Below are 17,151 nucleotides of genomic sequence, written 5' to 3'. Positions count from 1 at the left end.
TCAATCTGCTTCACTGTAAAGGTATTGACAGCTGTCAGGATCAATACACTACACTGCCCTGCAAACTGAACAGAGAGAAGCCTGTCACGCTACCGTTGCCTTACTCAGCTCTGTCTGTGTGTTTATGAGTTGTCTGTTCATCACCTTGCTTTCGAGCTACTGTGCTGTCCAGAAATAATGGGAAAAAAAGCAAAAAAAAAAACAAAACAAAAAAAAAATAATTTTTTTTTACTTGCCAGTGCATTGATGGTCACTGTTGGTCTATATCTGTGAAAAAAAATCTTGTGCTGCTTTCTGTACCCTTGGAGATGTTCAACTTTAAGCTGTAATTGTATCGAACATTGTTAACTGGCAGAAACAGAAGAAAAAAAAAAAAACAGAAAAAAAAAGTTTGAAAGCAAAATTCTCAATTTGATCCCTAAACACTGACAGAGTGAGATCTTGTGCTAGCTAGAGAGCCAAAACGAGGAGACGGTCGCTCTCCTCTGAATTTTCTTGTTTATATCGAAGCATACAGTCACTACATGAATCTCACTAAAGCTGCATCTTGAAGCTGCTAATAGCGAAGAACGGTGCTATACCATCCAAAGTGAAATCGGGAGGTGGGCTTTTTTTCCCCCGCCTCCTACCAGCAGTGTATGCACTTGTGTCGAATGTTACAAATTTATTTTGGTTTGAGATCAATGGAATCTGGACTTACGGTGTTAATGATCACTTAAACTTTTATGGAAAATAGTCTTTGATCATAAAGCACTGTTGTATCATCCTTTCTACACTTCTGAGTCTTTACAGAATAAACTGAGTACTCAACAAGCAGCAAAAGTCTTGTTTATTCATCGCCTTGCGTCAGTGTTTGGTACTTCGTTCATAGAGGTTAGAAATGAGTGCGTAGCAGGTAATGTGGAGGAATACAGCGTCATCTGCTGGTGAGAAGCAGTTAGTACAATCTTTCCATAAAAATGTCCAAAAGTATTTATATTTCCTGAACATAACCACAATGTTTATTGTAGATTTTATGTGTAAACAAAGTAGTGCATAATTGTAACGTGGAAGGTAAAATATTGTTTTCACATTTGTTTTTACAAATAAAAATCTTAAGTGTGTGCCATACCCTTTTATTAAGCTACATTTACTCTAATTACCCTAAATAAAGCACACCGTAACCACCTGCATTTAGAAATAAATCACAAAGTAGCTTTGAGAAGAACCATGGTATGTTATGACTCCGACGGGCCTTTTATTTTTAATGTGCTACCACTGTATTTGCGAGTTCCAGCAAATCAGATTTAGCCCCTTTTAAAGCCACCTTGAATTAAACTTAAGGTGTACTGCAGGGCAGTGTAGTTAGTTACGGAGCCCTCCAGGGGACATGGGGAATTTTTTTTTTTTTTTTTTTTTTGCGTTCTCTCGCAAAAGGTTTTGCGTTGCCACGCAATAATCTACTGATCAGTTCATGCGGCATAACTGTATACTGTAAGCCTCTTTTACGGTGGCCGCCGTACTTTCTGCTTTAATACAAGCTTATAAGGTTTTTCCATGGACTATTGAGTTATTATCGCGGGGTAATAAGTCATCTGATTGTGTCTCTATTGATTTCGTCTGAATGGTTTAAAGGGCTGCTTTCAGTGCTGTTTCATCTGAGCCAGAACAGACATAAACATGCAGTAAATAAATCAGTTTTTTTTGCACCAAAGCATTAATAATAATAAACAAGTTTTATTATAAAACACAGCAAACTAGAGGGCCGCACTGTGTTAACTCGGGGAATCTCATCTGTCCGTGTATCGATCAACTCCTAACCTGTATCTCCAGACATAAACATGCAGTAAATGAATCGATTTTCAATCAGCATTTTGCACCAAAGCGTTAATAATAATAAAACCGTTTTCACTTAGGCTCTGTAGGAGTCATATGAATGAAATAAGTAATCATTGATATGACTGAAGCAGCGGCTTTAACACCTGGTGGTGGGTGTGTCGATGTGGGCGCGTGGGTGTATTTAAGGAAATGAATGGGAAGGTTACTGGCTGCTGGCTCTGTGTGCATGAGGAAGCGGGTGAGCGGGGTGGTCAGTCCTCGCAAAGTTTGGAGCATGATAATAAAAATTAAATAAATCGATAATTGTGACAGAACAAAGAGGTTAGGAGTTGATTGATACACGGACAGATGAGATTCCCCGAGTTAACACAGTGCGGCCCTCTAGTTTGCTGTGTTTTATAATAAAACTTGTTTATTATTATGAATGCTTTGGTGCAAAAAAACTGATTTATTTACTGCATGTTTATGTCTGTTCTGGCTCAGATGGAACGGCACTGAAAGCAGCCCTTTAAACCATTCAGACACGAACACAACAGAGACACAATCAGATGACTGATTACCCCGCGATAATAACTCAATAGTCCATGGAAAAACCTTATAAGCTTGTATTAAAGCAGAAAGTACGGCGGCCACAGTAAAAGAGGATTACAGTATTCATTTATGGCGCATGAACTGATCAGTAGATTATTGCGAGCGAACGCATCGCAAAAGTTTTACGAGGGAACGCAATAGAAAAATATTCCTCATGTCCCTTGGAGGGCTCCGTAGTGTAGTAGTAGTACATTTACCCGTACATGGTTGATGAAAAGAAAATGAAGCTAGCTCCTAAGCGTATGATAGCAACTAGTTAGCATTAGCCTCAACTGTCACGAGTCACAGAATGCGCGACTCAAACGTTTGCCAGACAGTAATTCGTACCGGGAGTCTGGACTCTCCGTCTCGGTTATTGAGAAACGAAGGCTTCCTGGAGGCATGGACTCTGTTGACGTTTTAAATGTTACCCAATCACTGAAATTTGTTCCCAACATACATAATGCGCCAGTTTCACGCTATGAAGCTTACCGGAAATTGCCTGCGCTATGATCAACAGAAAAAATAATTGCTCCAAAGATTTCCCTTTCAAAAAAACCAAGGCAGGCCCAGTAACACGGCCGCTCTGTTTGGTTTGGTTGCTGCAAAAATGAGAAAAACATTTTTATTACAACCATATTAGGAGTCAAATATCTGATTTATATTATACGGCACAGGAGCAGGAGCTATTCAGCTCAACGTGATAATTAAGCTGAATAGCATCTGAAGGCGATGGTCAGGTTAGCCACATGTTGATGTGGAAGGTATTTAATTCCCAGGTTCCCTGATGATGTATAATCTGCTGTCCATTTGGGAGTGGAACTGGATGAATCGGGTAGGGGAAAAAAAACAAGCATCCATTGAAGACAAATACAGCATTTTGATTTGTAGGATTTTATTGTTTTTTCCAACCTACAATGAGTTTAAAATTCAAAAACATGATCAAAGGCTATGACATAAAAGGTAAGACAGGAGTAGGATGTGTACTTTACAGCAGCTTACATCAACGCTTCCTGTCAGAAGTGGGACAGAAGTGGAATAAAATGATATTTCACATTAAATGTTACATCATTATTAATCACACAGTTAAAACTTTCCTGCACTGTAACAGCTTGGTGACTTTCATCATTTCTTTTTTTTTTTGGCAAAGTTGACATCCCTCAAACCTCCACAGGGAGGGGTAGACATTTCATCTGCTGACTAGAAATCGTGTTCAAGTAAGAGACGTGGGAGGTTTCTATTTTTTCCTGCTAAACTACCCAGAAAATAAAATAAAATTTAAGAGATTGAGAGGACGCTTGCAAGAGGGAAATAAAACAAAACATGATGGATTCACATTTACAGTGAAGTAACAAAAAAAGAAAAAAAAAAGTCCCTGATAGAAACTGTAAAATAATATATTCACATTCTACTCGCCTAAGTAAATATTGACATGGATGCAATATTACCCCCCCTTTGCCTGCTCAGACATCCTCTCTTACTCTCAACAGTCCAGTTTAAAATATTCACCCAGACAGCTTCCACGCCGCCGAGCCTTGAATACACACACACACACACGCAGGCACACACACACGCATACACACCCGCTTCCACTTTCTTCGAAGGCGCGTGGGTGTATTTAAGGATTTCTTTTCATTTTAACTTTCTCTAACAAAATATAGAATTCATCAATAATACATGGTAGGGGCTAAAATACAGAGCGAGTGAACAAAAAAAAAAAATAAAATGGTACAAAGCATTTCAGGTTGTTTTTTTTATTTTAGTCTTTTTTTTGCGTAACACAGTAGCGATAGGACCACAAAATTCAAGCGCTGTCAAGTTTTGTCCCTGAGGAGGGACGGAGAGAGAGAAAAAAAAAAAAGTCTAGGAGTCTTCAAATTACTGGGACTACGCCCTGGACTCTCCATCGAGGATGCAGTTCAGTCTCGTTATCTGACGTTGGATCAGATGATTTTTTGTTGTCGTTTTTGTTTTGGACTATCCACAAAAATCTGTCAAAAATGGCCTCATTTCTTCCATGTGTTTATTTTTCCCTGCACAAACTTTTAAAATTCCTCATCGGTTTCTGGCCATTGAGCGAAATTTATGAAGGCTAAAAAACACAAGTATCCGATAAAAAAAAGTTCGTCGTAGATAAATAAATTGGGATTTAAAATTCATAGTCTTCGTCAGCCATGTCGATAGCCCAAGCAAACTTCTCACGCTGAGTTTTATTGTAGATCTTCTCGATGGGAACGCCCCACTTCTTACACCTAAAAATAATTTAAAAAAATAAAATAAAAATGGTTTCAGTGCTGCACTGTTGTGTAATTAAAGATAAACAGGTTCCGGTGTGATCTTACCAAGCCACAGAAATGCGCGGGTCCAAATAGTTGAGTTTGGAAGTGCCGAGGGCGATCTGCTTGTTCTCTTCGCGATCGGTAGCCTGAACCTCCAGCTTCATCAGCTGCTCCTCTATCCTCTGAACTGCCTTTCTCTTGGTTTCTACTGCCCTGTAGGGGAGAAAAAAAAAAAACTGTTCAGCAAAAAGCATCATGCAGATTTTGGTTTTCATATGGGGGAAAAAAAAAAAAAAAAAAGACAGAAGGAAAACTTGCAAACACGTTCTGCCGCTCCTTACTTTTTGGATTTCTCATCTCTCCGTACTTTGGCGTCGGCCTTGGCGCTCTTCAGTTCCCTCTTGGCATCAGAAAGCTGATCCTTCTTGGCGTCGATCTGCCAAACAGGATCAGGAGACGGGAAGTCAGAGTGATCTGGGATTGTTTGCGAGACCGGCAATAGCAAACGGCTGGATGTGACGTTATGAGCACTACTAATGAACCAAAGTTGTTTTTTGTTTTCTTTTTTAATAGCAACCTTGAAATTGAACTCTGATGTTCTAAGAGTCAGTCATAAGATTCTAACGCCCCAAATCTCCGTGGCCAACTCATTTGGTACGGTAGCAGCTTTATGCTTGGCTTTTCATGCGAGTCAGCTTAGATTTAAAAATCCAGATTAAAAGAAACAAAAAGAATCCATTTGCTAATCAGACTAGTGGAAGAGACCATACAGTTTGGTTTCCAGGAAGCTGTTCCACCCAATGCATCACCAGCTATGAATTGTCAAGTTAGATTTGACAATTCAAAGCAAAATTTTGTTTTTTACAAACCTTCAAGTTGATATAAAGACTTAAATGCATGTTATTTTGTGTACAATAGTGTTCGACAGTGCCAAGACCCTCCTCCTGGCTCTGGCTCTGATTGGCTGTTTCTGACTGACCGGTGTATTTCTGCAGATGGCTGTAGGACCACAGGGAGAAGGCGGAGGAGCTGGGTTTATTCACAGACTCTCATACTGTTCACAACTGTGATAGTTTTAACAAATATGTAAAAAAGAAAAAAAAAAAAAAAAAAAAAGAAAAAAAAAGAAAAAAAAGAATGAATTCTGTTTTTCATATTTGTAAGCAATAAACTTAAGACATTGCTGAATCACAGATCATTAAAACAATGGGGGGGGAAATGTCTGAAGTTTTGTGCCAAACAAGACAAAGAAAACACAACTGAAGGCAGAAACATCAACAGAGCAACCAGGATAAACTTTCAGGCACTTTCACAACTTCGAAAAAACGTTTGTGATTTCTGGAGGGAAAGCTCAAACGTCCTGGGGAACGGTTTCCAACCTGTTGGGACAGACGTCGCTCTGGTGGACACAAAATTCTCTGAACTGAAGTGGATCTAAAGTCGGTCCAACTCAAATCAGAACCACCAAGGAGGTTTATTTTGCGAAGCACCCAACTATGCTAATAAACGCACGTTCACACACCAATAGCTCTGGTATTCATGTTACCAAAAAATTTAGCTGCACCGTACACTGATATTTAAAATGTACAACTTGTTTTAGTGAAACAAAGATTAATCGTTTCAATCTGGACTTAGTTCTTCATAACTTTCCAAGTTGGCTGCTTTATACTTCCATAATTTGTCTAATATGCTTTTTTATTTTTTTAATACAATTTAACAAATATTTTTGATCCTTTATGCGTTTGCAATCTGAGTGGAAAGAGCTCTACAAGTAATGAGTAGATTAATTTTTAGGTAGAATAATGTCTTTAAAGCATGCTTGGTGTTCCCAGTCATTTTTACCTTGGTTTGCAGGTTCTGCATAGACTTCTCGAATGTCTTTGGGGGAGCTCTCTGATGGTTACACAGGATGGCCACGGCTCTGTTGGCTCTGTTGTAGGACAGGATCTTGGCTGGAATGTTGTCGTCCGCTAGAGAAAAGGAACACAACATTTCAAAGCTGAAGAGTTTCTCCGTTTACTCTGGAAATAAAGCATGAAACTCATTTTAAAGCCTGAAAGTTGTCAAACTTCACTACACACCGTTAGTGAGTTCCTTCAGCTGTTGCTGCAGGGTGATTGAGGCGTTGTAAGTACGGAAAACTTTAGCTGTGAGGCCGTCCATCAGCTCCTGGAGATGTTTGTTCAGGATAGAAGTCTGCAAGAAAACACAAACTTGATTCCAAGAAGTCGAACATGTTCCTGAGGAAACGAGCTGAACTGAGAGAGAACGGCTTACATTTAGACGATCAAAGAGGTCATCGTCGGGTTCTTTGTTTTCCATGAACAACTGAAGGTTCTTGAACACCTGAAAAAGTGTAAATTGTGTAAATAATAGTAGACGTGACATTTTTAAAGCCTGGTTAAAGTAACAGACCCGTCCTTACTCTTTTCTCCACAGGGACTCTGTTATAGTAGCGGATCGAGTCTTTACCCAGGAAGTCGAACTCCACCACAAACTCCTGACCTTCACTTTCTGGGTGCAGTTTGAGATGTTCCACCCTCAGCGAGCAGCAGCCCACTGTGTCCGCCGTCTCCCCTTCCTCCTTCTCATTTCCTGCTCTCAGAGCCAGCTAGTGGACAGAGGAGCACCGCGTTTAAGCTTCCATTAACGCCGCAGTGCCACTTAAACTACATTAAACTTTTCAGGTCTGGAAAGAAAAGCTGATGTTCACCTTGTCAATGAAGTAAAGCGCCACGGCTCTTTGTCTGATCCTCATCTCCTTGGATTTCCAGTCTTCCCGATACTGCGCTCTGAGGCGGTCCACACACTTCTTCAGTCGACGAGCCGTTTCGTATTTCTGCCAATCTTTCTCTCCCTGAACGCAACGAGAATCGATAGAGGGAAGAAGGTCGTTATAGTTAGCTAAAAAAAGAAAACTGAAATTGAGAAAACAATTTTTGTTAATGTTTTCTAAATAACATTAACGGTCAACTGGAACTATGTAGTGTTTTCAGAAAAAATTTAATTTATGGAAGAGGACTAGTGCCATGTAGGAAAAAAAATAAAAATTTTCTCTGAATTCCGATTAATCTTCTGAGGTCAAAATACAGAATTCCAAGAAGAAAAAAAAAATCTGAATTCCAAGTGTAAAGTCAGAATTCTCTTCCAATCCTCTTCCATAGAAACTAGAGCTATAACAACATTTGTTTGAGTTTATTAATCTATTTATTAGCCTTTCGAACTGGTGTAAAAATGTATTTTTCGTCTTCACTCAAGGAGTTTACGTTGGTGAATTACGGCGCTCCATGATCCTGCTTTAGAAATTAAGTTAGTGCACAAAATGGTGATGACAAAAGTTGGGAGAAAACTTTTTCATTTGTTGTTCAAAGATAATTGAATAGATTTTTTTTTTTGAAAATGGCATTTTCTGTTCAGTATTCATTACTCAATGCATAAATAAACAATAATTTTAGCTTTTTGAATTCTGCACCTAATAATGAACCAAAGTATGAAAAATCTAAAACTACTACAACTAATAAAAATCAAAATGTTTAATAAAAACTAGCAAACTCACTCTAAAAACTAATTTAAAAATGGAATTAAACAAAACATCACAGAAAAATAACGAAATACCCAAAACTATCATCACCCTGTTTTTCTTCAGAGCACCTACCTTGATTCTGGAGCTGGGGTTCAGCATGATGTACTTGATGGAACCTTGGATGTTCTCCGTCCATGAAACCAGCCAAGTCACCTTGTTGTCATGGCGAACCTCTTTCCATTTAGTGCCTGGAGGCGGCGTGGGGTACTTGGAGTCCCTAAAAGGAGTACATAAAGCCAAGCGGTCAGAACTTTCCCCTGGAGCCGATGCATCATCAGGTCAACCAGAAACAACTTGTCACGCACTTGCTGCAATTGATGATGATGTCCTGAGGCCGGATGCGGCGTTTCAGCATTCCCATTTTGGGATGGTCTCCTCGGCCGCGGAACAGGCCGGGCGGCTCGATGCGGAAGTTTGCGATGCGCTCTTTGTGGTTGTCCATGATGCAGAAGCCGTACTCGTGCAGCAGCCGCTCGTTTTCTTCTTTTATTTTCTGAGAAGACAAATAAGATATTTTAGTGGGATAAAATTAAGAGTGTTTTCACACCTGATAGTCCGGTAGGCCGTTTGATTGAGGACCAAAATTGCAACGTCTGTTACATTTTCAGCTGGTGCGGTTCACCCTCACACTGCACCGTGTCAAACAAACAAAACCCTTTGAGCAACCGGTTCCCCTTCATCAACTGTGGTGGTGCTGCACCAAAAACCACTAAAGGAAACAAGAAGACGTGAAGAAGACGACACTGAGCTCAACCTCCTTCCTCATAAAATGCGAGCAAAAGCGGAGGGCGTCAGATTTTAGTGGTTGTGGGGTTTTTCTCTTTTGTCTTTGGTAAAAAACTACAATCCATTTCTCACGCTGGTGCTGTTTGTTTTGATTGTATTTACCCAAAGTCCACTTCCTGCTTTTGGAGCAGTCTGGCATCCACATATACATTCGTCCTGCAACAGTTCACTTCAACTGAACCAAATAGAGTTTAAAAAAAAAAACTGAGTTTGCTTTTTTAAATTCACGTCGGAATTCGACTGCGCAATCACATCTCCCCAAACAAATCTGACTTTCTACCAAACGAACTAGAGTTGGATTAAAGCAGAGTAATCAAGGACTGGTGTGAATGCACCCTTTACGTGACACTTTTTTTTCTTTAAACAGTCAGAAAGTGATGGAGTCATTATAGATTAAAATCAAATAAAGAATTCAGTGGATTATTTCAACAGACATGCCACTTGTACGCTGGTCTGACCTGTTTTTGTTCTTTTGTCATGGCTTTCCTGGCCTCAGACTGAGCCTTAAAATACTCGCTCATCTCAGAGAAGTTGCACCTCTTCAGGTCTGTGATTGTGGACTTCTCTTCAGAAGTCATTTCCTGCATTAGAGAAACCACAATCAGACACATCAATGTTGAACTGGGAGAAGTATTAGGAAAAAAAAAAAATTATATTGCCTCAAGCAACTGTTTTTCCCACCTACCTTTCTCCAATCCTTAAAGAAATTTTTACGGAAGATGTCCTTGGTAGTGTACTCATGGTCCAACATTTTGGCGAAGAACGTAGCCACTTCCTCTGCTTCTGGGCTCAGCTTCATGGATTTACCTGAGAGGTGGTTTTTAGTTGTAATTTACATGTCAGTTATATGCGAACAGTCTAATCTTAAAGGCAATAAGTCATGGCTGCATTGGTAGCGTACCGTCATAATAAAACTTGACATTGCTAGGCAGGGGTTCGTAGGGCGGAGCAAACACTGGGCCTTTGTGTTCGAGGAACTTCCATTTGACGCCGTCCGTGTACCTCTCCTCTTCCCACCTGAACTCAAGTGATGCGTTGTGTTGAACTCCAAACTCCCCATGCATGAAGAAGCGGCACATCTAGGAGACATCAACTCACCATTTCCACTTCTCCTCTGGTTCTTGCTTTGCTTTCTTCTTCCCATCAGCAGCTTCTCCTTTTTTACTTTTGGTTTTTTTGGACTTAATATCCTAAAATAAGGAAGTGGAAGTATTCAGATTATACACCAGAGTAGTTAACAGCAATCAGGCATTACCCCACACCGTCAAGTCTCAGATTACCTCATCCTCTTGTTTCCTTTTCTTGGCTTTCTTATCGTTTTCAGTCTTTATCTTTTTAGGCTTGAATTCAGCTCTGAAAACAAAAACACGCCTTGTTAGGAGGGTGAAAGTACAAACTTTAGTTTCCATTGCGACGATTAGGTTTATTGACATTGCACACGTACTCATAATCCTCGTCTCGCTCTCTTTTAAGAGACTTCTGGAATTTAGGAGAGTGGTAATCGTCATCTGGCTCAGACTTCACATGTGGTGGGCTTTAAATAGGAGGAGAGGAAAAAAAAATTTTTTCTGCACCACAACATAAGTTTCAAACTTAATGTTTGTAACGTTTCGACAAACCTGGCAAAGCCGTTTTCTTTTTCTTTCTTGATTTTACCATCAAAGGGCTTCACCTGAAAACATCAGAACATGGTTCAGCAGAAGCATCAGACATAACATTACTACGATTGTTCTCCTTCATCCTCCTTTTAATATAGAGAGTTCAGTTGATGAAGCAGTTGAGCTTCAGACGTGGTTTGTACCGAAGGACTAATGCAAAAACAGAGAAACGTAATTGTGTTGTGCCAGATCCAGTCCTCAAGATTCGACATCCGTCACATTCTAGGTCAATCTCTGCAGGTTTGGGATTTCACCAACTCAAATTTAAGGCCTTTTTAAAACTTGGATCTCCACAAAAAATTATGAACTTCCTTCAGCCAACTGATGATAAATTTGCACTTACTCATGACAGGAATAAAAAAAAAGCTGGCTAGCCTCAACAGTCTCAAGTCACAGCATGCAATCAAGATATCCGAGTGCAACTCAAACTTTTGCCTGACAAAAAAGTTTTGCAAGAAAAAAAAAAGACTGTACTATGATTAAATATTCCTGTCAAGATTAAATTTAAGCCTATGATTAACATATTAAAGGTCAAATTACTTTGAGTGAATTTAAGACATTTTATGTAGTTCATTTTAGATACATTAATTTAAGGATGCGCAAACACCCTGAGATTCTGCAAAACAGTTCATTTTTGTTGAAGCCTAAACTTTCTGTCTTTGTAGAACTGTTTTCAAAATGTTGCAAACTTTAAGCTTTAATTTGTCCACAACATGGTCTTTAAAAAAAAAGTTGAAACTTCTGCACATAACTTTCCCTTTCCCATTCTCATCAAGTTCTAATCCCTCCTTACCTGAGCAGACCCTGCCTCATCGTGCTGCTGCTGCAGGCCTCTAGTCTAATGTCTCCTCCCTGACTCTTTGCTCTTACTGTGACAATAAAGATTTCCTTTAAATACATGTAGCACAACTTCTGTACAGAAATCAGACTGGATTGGGTTTATTCCTGGCATCAACTGACAAGCAAGAAACGCAAAAACAGGCAACAACATTAGTATTCTTGTTAAGCTTAATATAATAAACTTGCACAGATTAACTATTTAGCTAACATCACCTGCATCAAACTTACACGGTTTGTTTGGAAGAAAACTGCCTGTTTTTTGTCTTTTAGCTCTGGCTTGTTGCTTTACATGACAGACCGTTTCGCCTCAGCGATCAGAGCCACAGGTGTAACCAGCATCAGCATGTGTACACTGGTGGTGCATTTAAAGACGGCTCGGAAAATCTCATTACTACATCTTAACAGATTGGTGACTTTTTAACAGTTGAAAAAACTAACACGTACCCCGTGTTAGTTGCACCGTTGACTGTGTACAGAGCATGAGCAAATCCTATAATATGGTTTTGGCAAAAAAAATAAATAAAAATTACCATTAAGAGGCACTAAATACAGAAAATGTCAACTCTAAAAGAACTGTCTTCCTCTGAAAAATAGCTTCAGTTCAGATGCAACGAGGCAGTTAGACAACTTAACATTGTATAGTTTACGTTACACCACATAAACAATCCTGCGCATAAAATGTCTGTCCATATGGCCGACTTACCTTCTCCTCTTTCCTCTTTTCTTTGTGCTTGTCTTTGTTGCCATCTTTGTGCTTCATTTTCTCCTTTTCCTTGAACTTTTTCTCCAGGTCCTTGTGGTCACTGAGGTTTAGGGAATAGATTTTCAGGCGTTATGGTTAAACGAGGTAGTCTTAACAAGATCGGTTATTGGAAAATGGACGTTTTGGAGGGACTTCTGCTCTACCTGTTGCCATGCTTGGACTTCTCCCGTTCCCTGTCTTTCTTGTGTTCCTTATGTTTATATTCCTTGTCTTTGTACTTGTCTTTATGCTTATGGGAGTCTAAAAGAAAGAAACTGGGTTACTTTCATACGTGCATAATAGTTACTGTAGTAAAGAGACAAAGGTAAGCAAAACAGAACTTTCTGAAAGAAAGGTTCAATTTACAAACTGTTAAGACAACAACCCTCAGATCATTTTAGAAAATACTGACAGACTTGAGATTTTTGTTACATAATTTATATGCAAAAAATAAAATAAAATCATGCAACTAGAACTTTATATGAAATGCTGATAACCCAGCTCGCCAGAGCAGGTGATCCGTTGTGCTAGAAGTCACTTTGGCATCGACATGCAACCAGATTTAGTGCAACGCTGAAAGCATGTGTGCCATTTTGAAGTAAAAGTGGGACATGTTGTGTTTATCTGTTGCGTTCAGGACTGGGAAAGCTTTGCTACAAAACATGTGCAACTAGAGTGAAACTTAAAAGTAAAAGCAGGTTTGATAAAATCTAGGAAGATCAAATCTACTCAGTTTTATTCTTCTATTATTAAGCAATTTACAAGTAAAATAAAATCCGTACTTTATGCATTTCAACATGAATAGTGTTATGAGAACACTGACGACTAGCCGACAGCAAAATCTTCTGATATCGTCTGAATTTGTCCACTGAAGTTTAATTCTTTGCTTCAGTTTTTTCTGAGAGTAAATTTGATCGTATTGCTATTGCTGACATTTATCTTTAAATTTTGTTTTAAACGCAAATTATACTTGAGTGTAATTACAGTACACAACAAACAAAATGGATTAGAAATGTGGTTTGCAAAAATTATCTGTGCTTCTTTAGTTTTGTTGATGCTGTGATTATAAAAATAAACTGGATATTTCTACCTTATTACCCACCTCAATACAATAGCACACACAAAAAAAGCTTTCTTGTAGCACAGCACCGCCTATTGCCTGTGTGTTTTGTGGACAGATATGAACAAACTGACAAGTTGTAACCTGCAGCTCAACAATATTCGTCTTTAGGGATTTCTACCTAAAACCACTTTGAAGTTAAGAGACTTTAATTTGCAATAATGTAAATTAAAGTGTTACGATTATGCTGTCATAAAATAAAATTACTACTCTAGTACAAAATTTAATATAAGAGCTCACAGCAGGCAGTCTAGTTGATCAGCAATATTACAGGAGAGGAAAAAAGTCCACAGTTCTTAGCAGTAGACAGAGCAAAGCAGATTAAAAAACAAAAGAGATCTTTAAGTTGCTTAGCATTAAACAGAATTTTAAGATGTATATCCAAATAATATTAATTACACTTTATTGTCTACTCATGTTTATAAAATGAAGTTTTACTCAATAATGCGAGGGTCTATTTGTACTCAAAACGGTCCACATTTAAGCACCATCCAAGAATGACAGTTCAAATTTATCTTGTCAAAAACAGCATGCAGCTCTTCAACTTATAGTTATTAAATTGTTTAAAAGTTTTCAAATACAAGTTTTCATAAAGAAAAACCTGCTTCAGATCATCTGATTACTCCACTTTATAGTGGAAAACTGTCAACCACTTTAATGGCAACTACTAATTTAATGGAGTAGACTGACTTGTGAAATATGACTCAAACTTAAAACGACCCACTTTTAATACATAAAGTGTAGAGTTCAGGAAAGACTCAAACAAAGCACCTGAACGCTACAGCCACTGGGTAGAGTCTACAGTTCTTAGTCATTCTTTAGCCCCTAACACTGGCATTTCTACTTCCCAAAGCCATACACTCTTCTCAGCCTGAGTTCAGGCCGCTAACAACCAAAAAAGAAAATGGCGCAGAGACTAAGTCCTCAACCCCCAAACCCTCACTTTCAGATGGAAAATGTGCCACTAAAAGCTCACAAACATTCATTTCTGGAACGCGGGGCTGATAAAGCACCTCAAGTTGTCTGCCGTCGTTGTTTTAAATTGAGAAAATAATAAGCGGAAAGGCTTTTACAAGGCCTCGCTTTTGAACAATAGAGGCTTGTGAGTGAGACAGCGGACTTAGTCTCTGGACGCCATTTCTGTCCTCTACTGAAAACTAACATAACGTTACAAGAGGCGAGTTAAAGCATCAGAATAAAATTAAAACTTTGAATTTTATCCTCAAGCTCCGTGAGTTAAACTTACCATTGGCCCGAGAGGCATAGTCAATCTGAAAAATGGAAAAGAATACATGTGTTAAATTTGGGAGAGCGATGGCTAACTAGCCGGCTACCCAACTTTGAACTTGCTCAACGGTGAAGCGACAGTTAGCCAACCTGCTAGGCTAGCCTTGCTCGCTGCTAATACTATCCGCTGGTTGAAAGCCGCTACGGCTAACACTGGTTTCAGCTAACGACACAATTATTTCCCTGCGTTTACTTTCCCATATAAATCAAACAGCTAACTGGGTAGAACTATTTCGTGACATCCTCACAAATATGCGAGACACTGCAAACAACGAAGGGGGGAGATTTATTAACACAGCCGGCTATTTTGCTAGCTAGTAGGCACTGTTCACTGTTAGCCAATGTACCCTGTCAAACCAAGCAAATACACGGCACTAACATGCATCCTAACACCATTAATAACATTACAAAATACATTAACACTACCTGGTCCTCGTTATGGGAATGGTCCCCACTCATTTCCTAGGCCTTCTGTGTTTAAAAACAAAATTAAAAAGTGAGAAACGACTGGATAACTGCACACGAGCTGGATGTAAGCAGAATGAAGAAAAGATAGGATTGTGTAAGAGGTAAAGTCCCAGTAGTACACTGATGCGCATGCGTATTAATTTACATGGTACTCAGCAACTTAACTCCTCCTCTTCCTCAGAAAACGTGTTCTTACTGAGGCCCACTATAGTCAGAGAAGGAATGAAGTCCACATACACATCACAAGAACAGATGCCAGCACACTCAGTGCTCCGTGTTCTTTTGGTTATGCTTCAGATTACTGAAAATTAGAACAAAAGGACAATTACTGACTTCATTCTTGCATGATTTTCTATCCATTAATGTTTTTATTTTGACATTGACTTGCCATTTTAGTCTCTGGCCACTTCTTTTTTTCCCAATCAAACTCACGTTAATTGGTAAGGGACAATTATTAAACTAAAGTATGGTACAGATGAAAGTTTCTAATAATTTAAACCAGCATCCACACCACACAAGGCATATGTACATTTGTATGGTCTTTTAAAATCCCCAATTAAGTCAAAATATATGAGGGATAAATTTCAGAATGTGAATTGTATTTCCTTTGGATGTTGACAAAATGAGACTGTAGTCTGAAAACAAGTATCTACACATTAGTTAGTCTCCTTTATGAGGCTTCCTTTGAAAATGCCAACCGCAAATTTAAAATGTTCTTGATGTATGGCGCAGGTCAGAAGTTTATAAAGATTTCATTTTATAATATTTTGATTTGATACTTTTGGATTTGTTTTTGCAAGCTAAGATGATCAGATGTGACATGCAACTTACAACATACAATAATTTTAAAAGAAAAAGAAAAAAGAAAAGAATTGGGTTTACACAGTGAAAATAATGTAGATTTTGTCTAACTAACATTAGTTCAAATTAACACATGTCCAAATATACTGCTCAAAAAAATAAAGGGAACACTTCAGTGTTCACTTAAATGTTAAAGTGTTCCCTTTATTTTTTTGAGCAGTGTATATATTTTAAACCCCATATGCTTTCCAGAAATGTATGTTTTCTCACTATTTCTATTCCAAAGCCAGTTTTGATGTGTGCTAGGCTTATGGTCAGATGTTATAAAAAATTGAGCTGCAGGGAAAATGTAATGACAAATGTTTAGAAAAGTCACACTGAAGCTTTCCAACCTCATAACGTGCCACTGCCCACTGTCTGGCACAGTGGTGGTAGCATCCTGCTAAGGGTCTGTTTGCATCAAAAAGTAGGTGAAGTAATATATAAATAGATCTCTTTAAATTCACCCCAGATCAAACAGCAGATGGTTAAAACTGGGATGCAACTGGAATGTAGCTCGAACTGCAGCATTAATCTAATAAAAAATGTGCTCTCATTAAAAATGTGAATTATTTTTAAAAGCGAGGCCATTGCCAGGAAATCAATTTAAATTCATTATTTGTGGAAAAAGAATGCTGCTCAGGTATTAAGCTAGGATTATGCTTGATACCTAGGCATGTTTGCTTTATGACCACATAAAGCAAACAAGCATGCAGCTTCTCTAAGAAGGAAGATTTTCCCAAATTTTAATCAGGGCTGCATGTGCATGATTGAATTTATAAACAAAGTTTTAAGCTTTATTATTATTTTTCATAGTGATGAGTAAATGTAAACTTCTGACTGGTACAGTTACTGCTATGAGTAATAACCATGTCCGGGTGTTGTGTATTTAGGTGTGTCTGACCTTGTCAAGCCCATGAAAGAGGTTGATGACAATGCCTTGTTTCTTTATTTTATTTTTTTTAACAAAGCATTTAAAAACAAAACCTTGACGATCTTTAAATACGTTTCTAGCAAACTGGGCTGAAACTAAACGACATTTGACTGTAGAATCATGATTAGCACTGGTTTAAAATACTAAACGACAGTTAATGTGGTAATAATCGGTCTTGCAAACATTATTTTGTCCACAAGAGGGAGGCAGAGGGCTGCTAGGATGA

General features: G+C 38.6%; 1 protein-coding gene across 1 annotated transcript; it reads right to left on the bottom strand.

Annotated features, from left to right (window-relative positions):
• Nucleotides 1-3,266: 3,266 nt before the first annotated feature.
• Nucleotides 3,267-15,268, bottom strand: top1a (DNA topoisomerase Ia). The gene is made up of 21 exons (XM_008410537.2): nucleotides 15,110-15,268; nucleotides 14,643-14,667; nucleotides 12,441-12,537; nucleotides 12,238-12,337; nucleotides 10,656-10,708; nucleotides 10,481-10,570; nucleotides 10,317-10,389; nucleotides 10,135-10,226; nucleotides 9,938-10,053; nucleotides 9,722-9,843; nucleotides 9,495-9,617; nucleotides 8,556-8,743; nucleotides 8,323-8,467; nucleotides 7,381-7,524; nucleotides 7,093-7,278; nucleotides 6,945-7,013; nucleotides 6,749-6,863; nucleotides 6,510-6,637; nucleotides 5,009-5,103; nucleotides 4,731-4,880; nucleotides 3,267-4,640 (listed from the first exon to the last, which is right to left on the bottom strand). The coding sequence occupies exons 1-21, from the start codon at nucleotides 15,140-15,142 to the stop codon at nucleotides 4,538-4,540; spliced, it is 2,247 nt and encodes a 748-aa protein (XP_008408759.1). The 5' UTR covers nucleotides 15,143-15,268; the 3' UTR covers nucleotides 3,267-4,537.
• Between the last annotated feature and the right edge of the window lie 1,883 nt (nucleotides 15,269-17,151).

This window comes from Poecilia reticulata, chromosome 5, assembly GCF_904066995.2.
Source record: "Poecilia reticulata chromosome 5, P_reticulata-male-v2, whole genome shotgun sequence".
Classification (NCBI taxonomy): Eukaryota; Metazoa; Chordata; class Actinopteri; order Cyprinodontiformes; family Poeciliidae; genus Poecilia; species Poecilia reticulata.
Note: the sequence above shows the minus strand (reverse complement) of the source record. Positions and strands in the feature narration are given on the sequence as shown.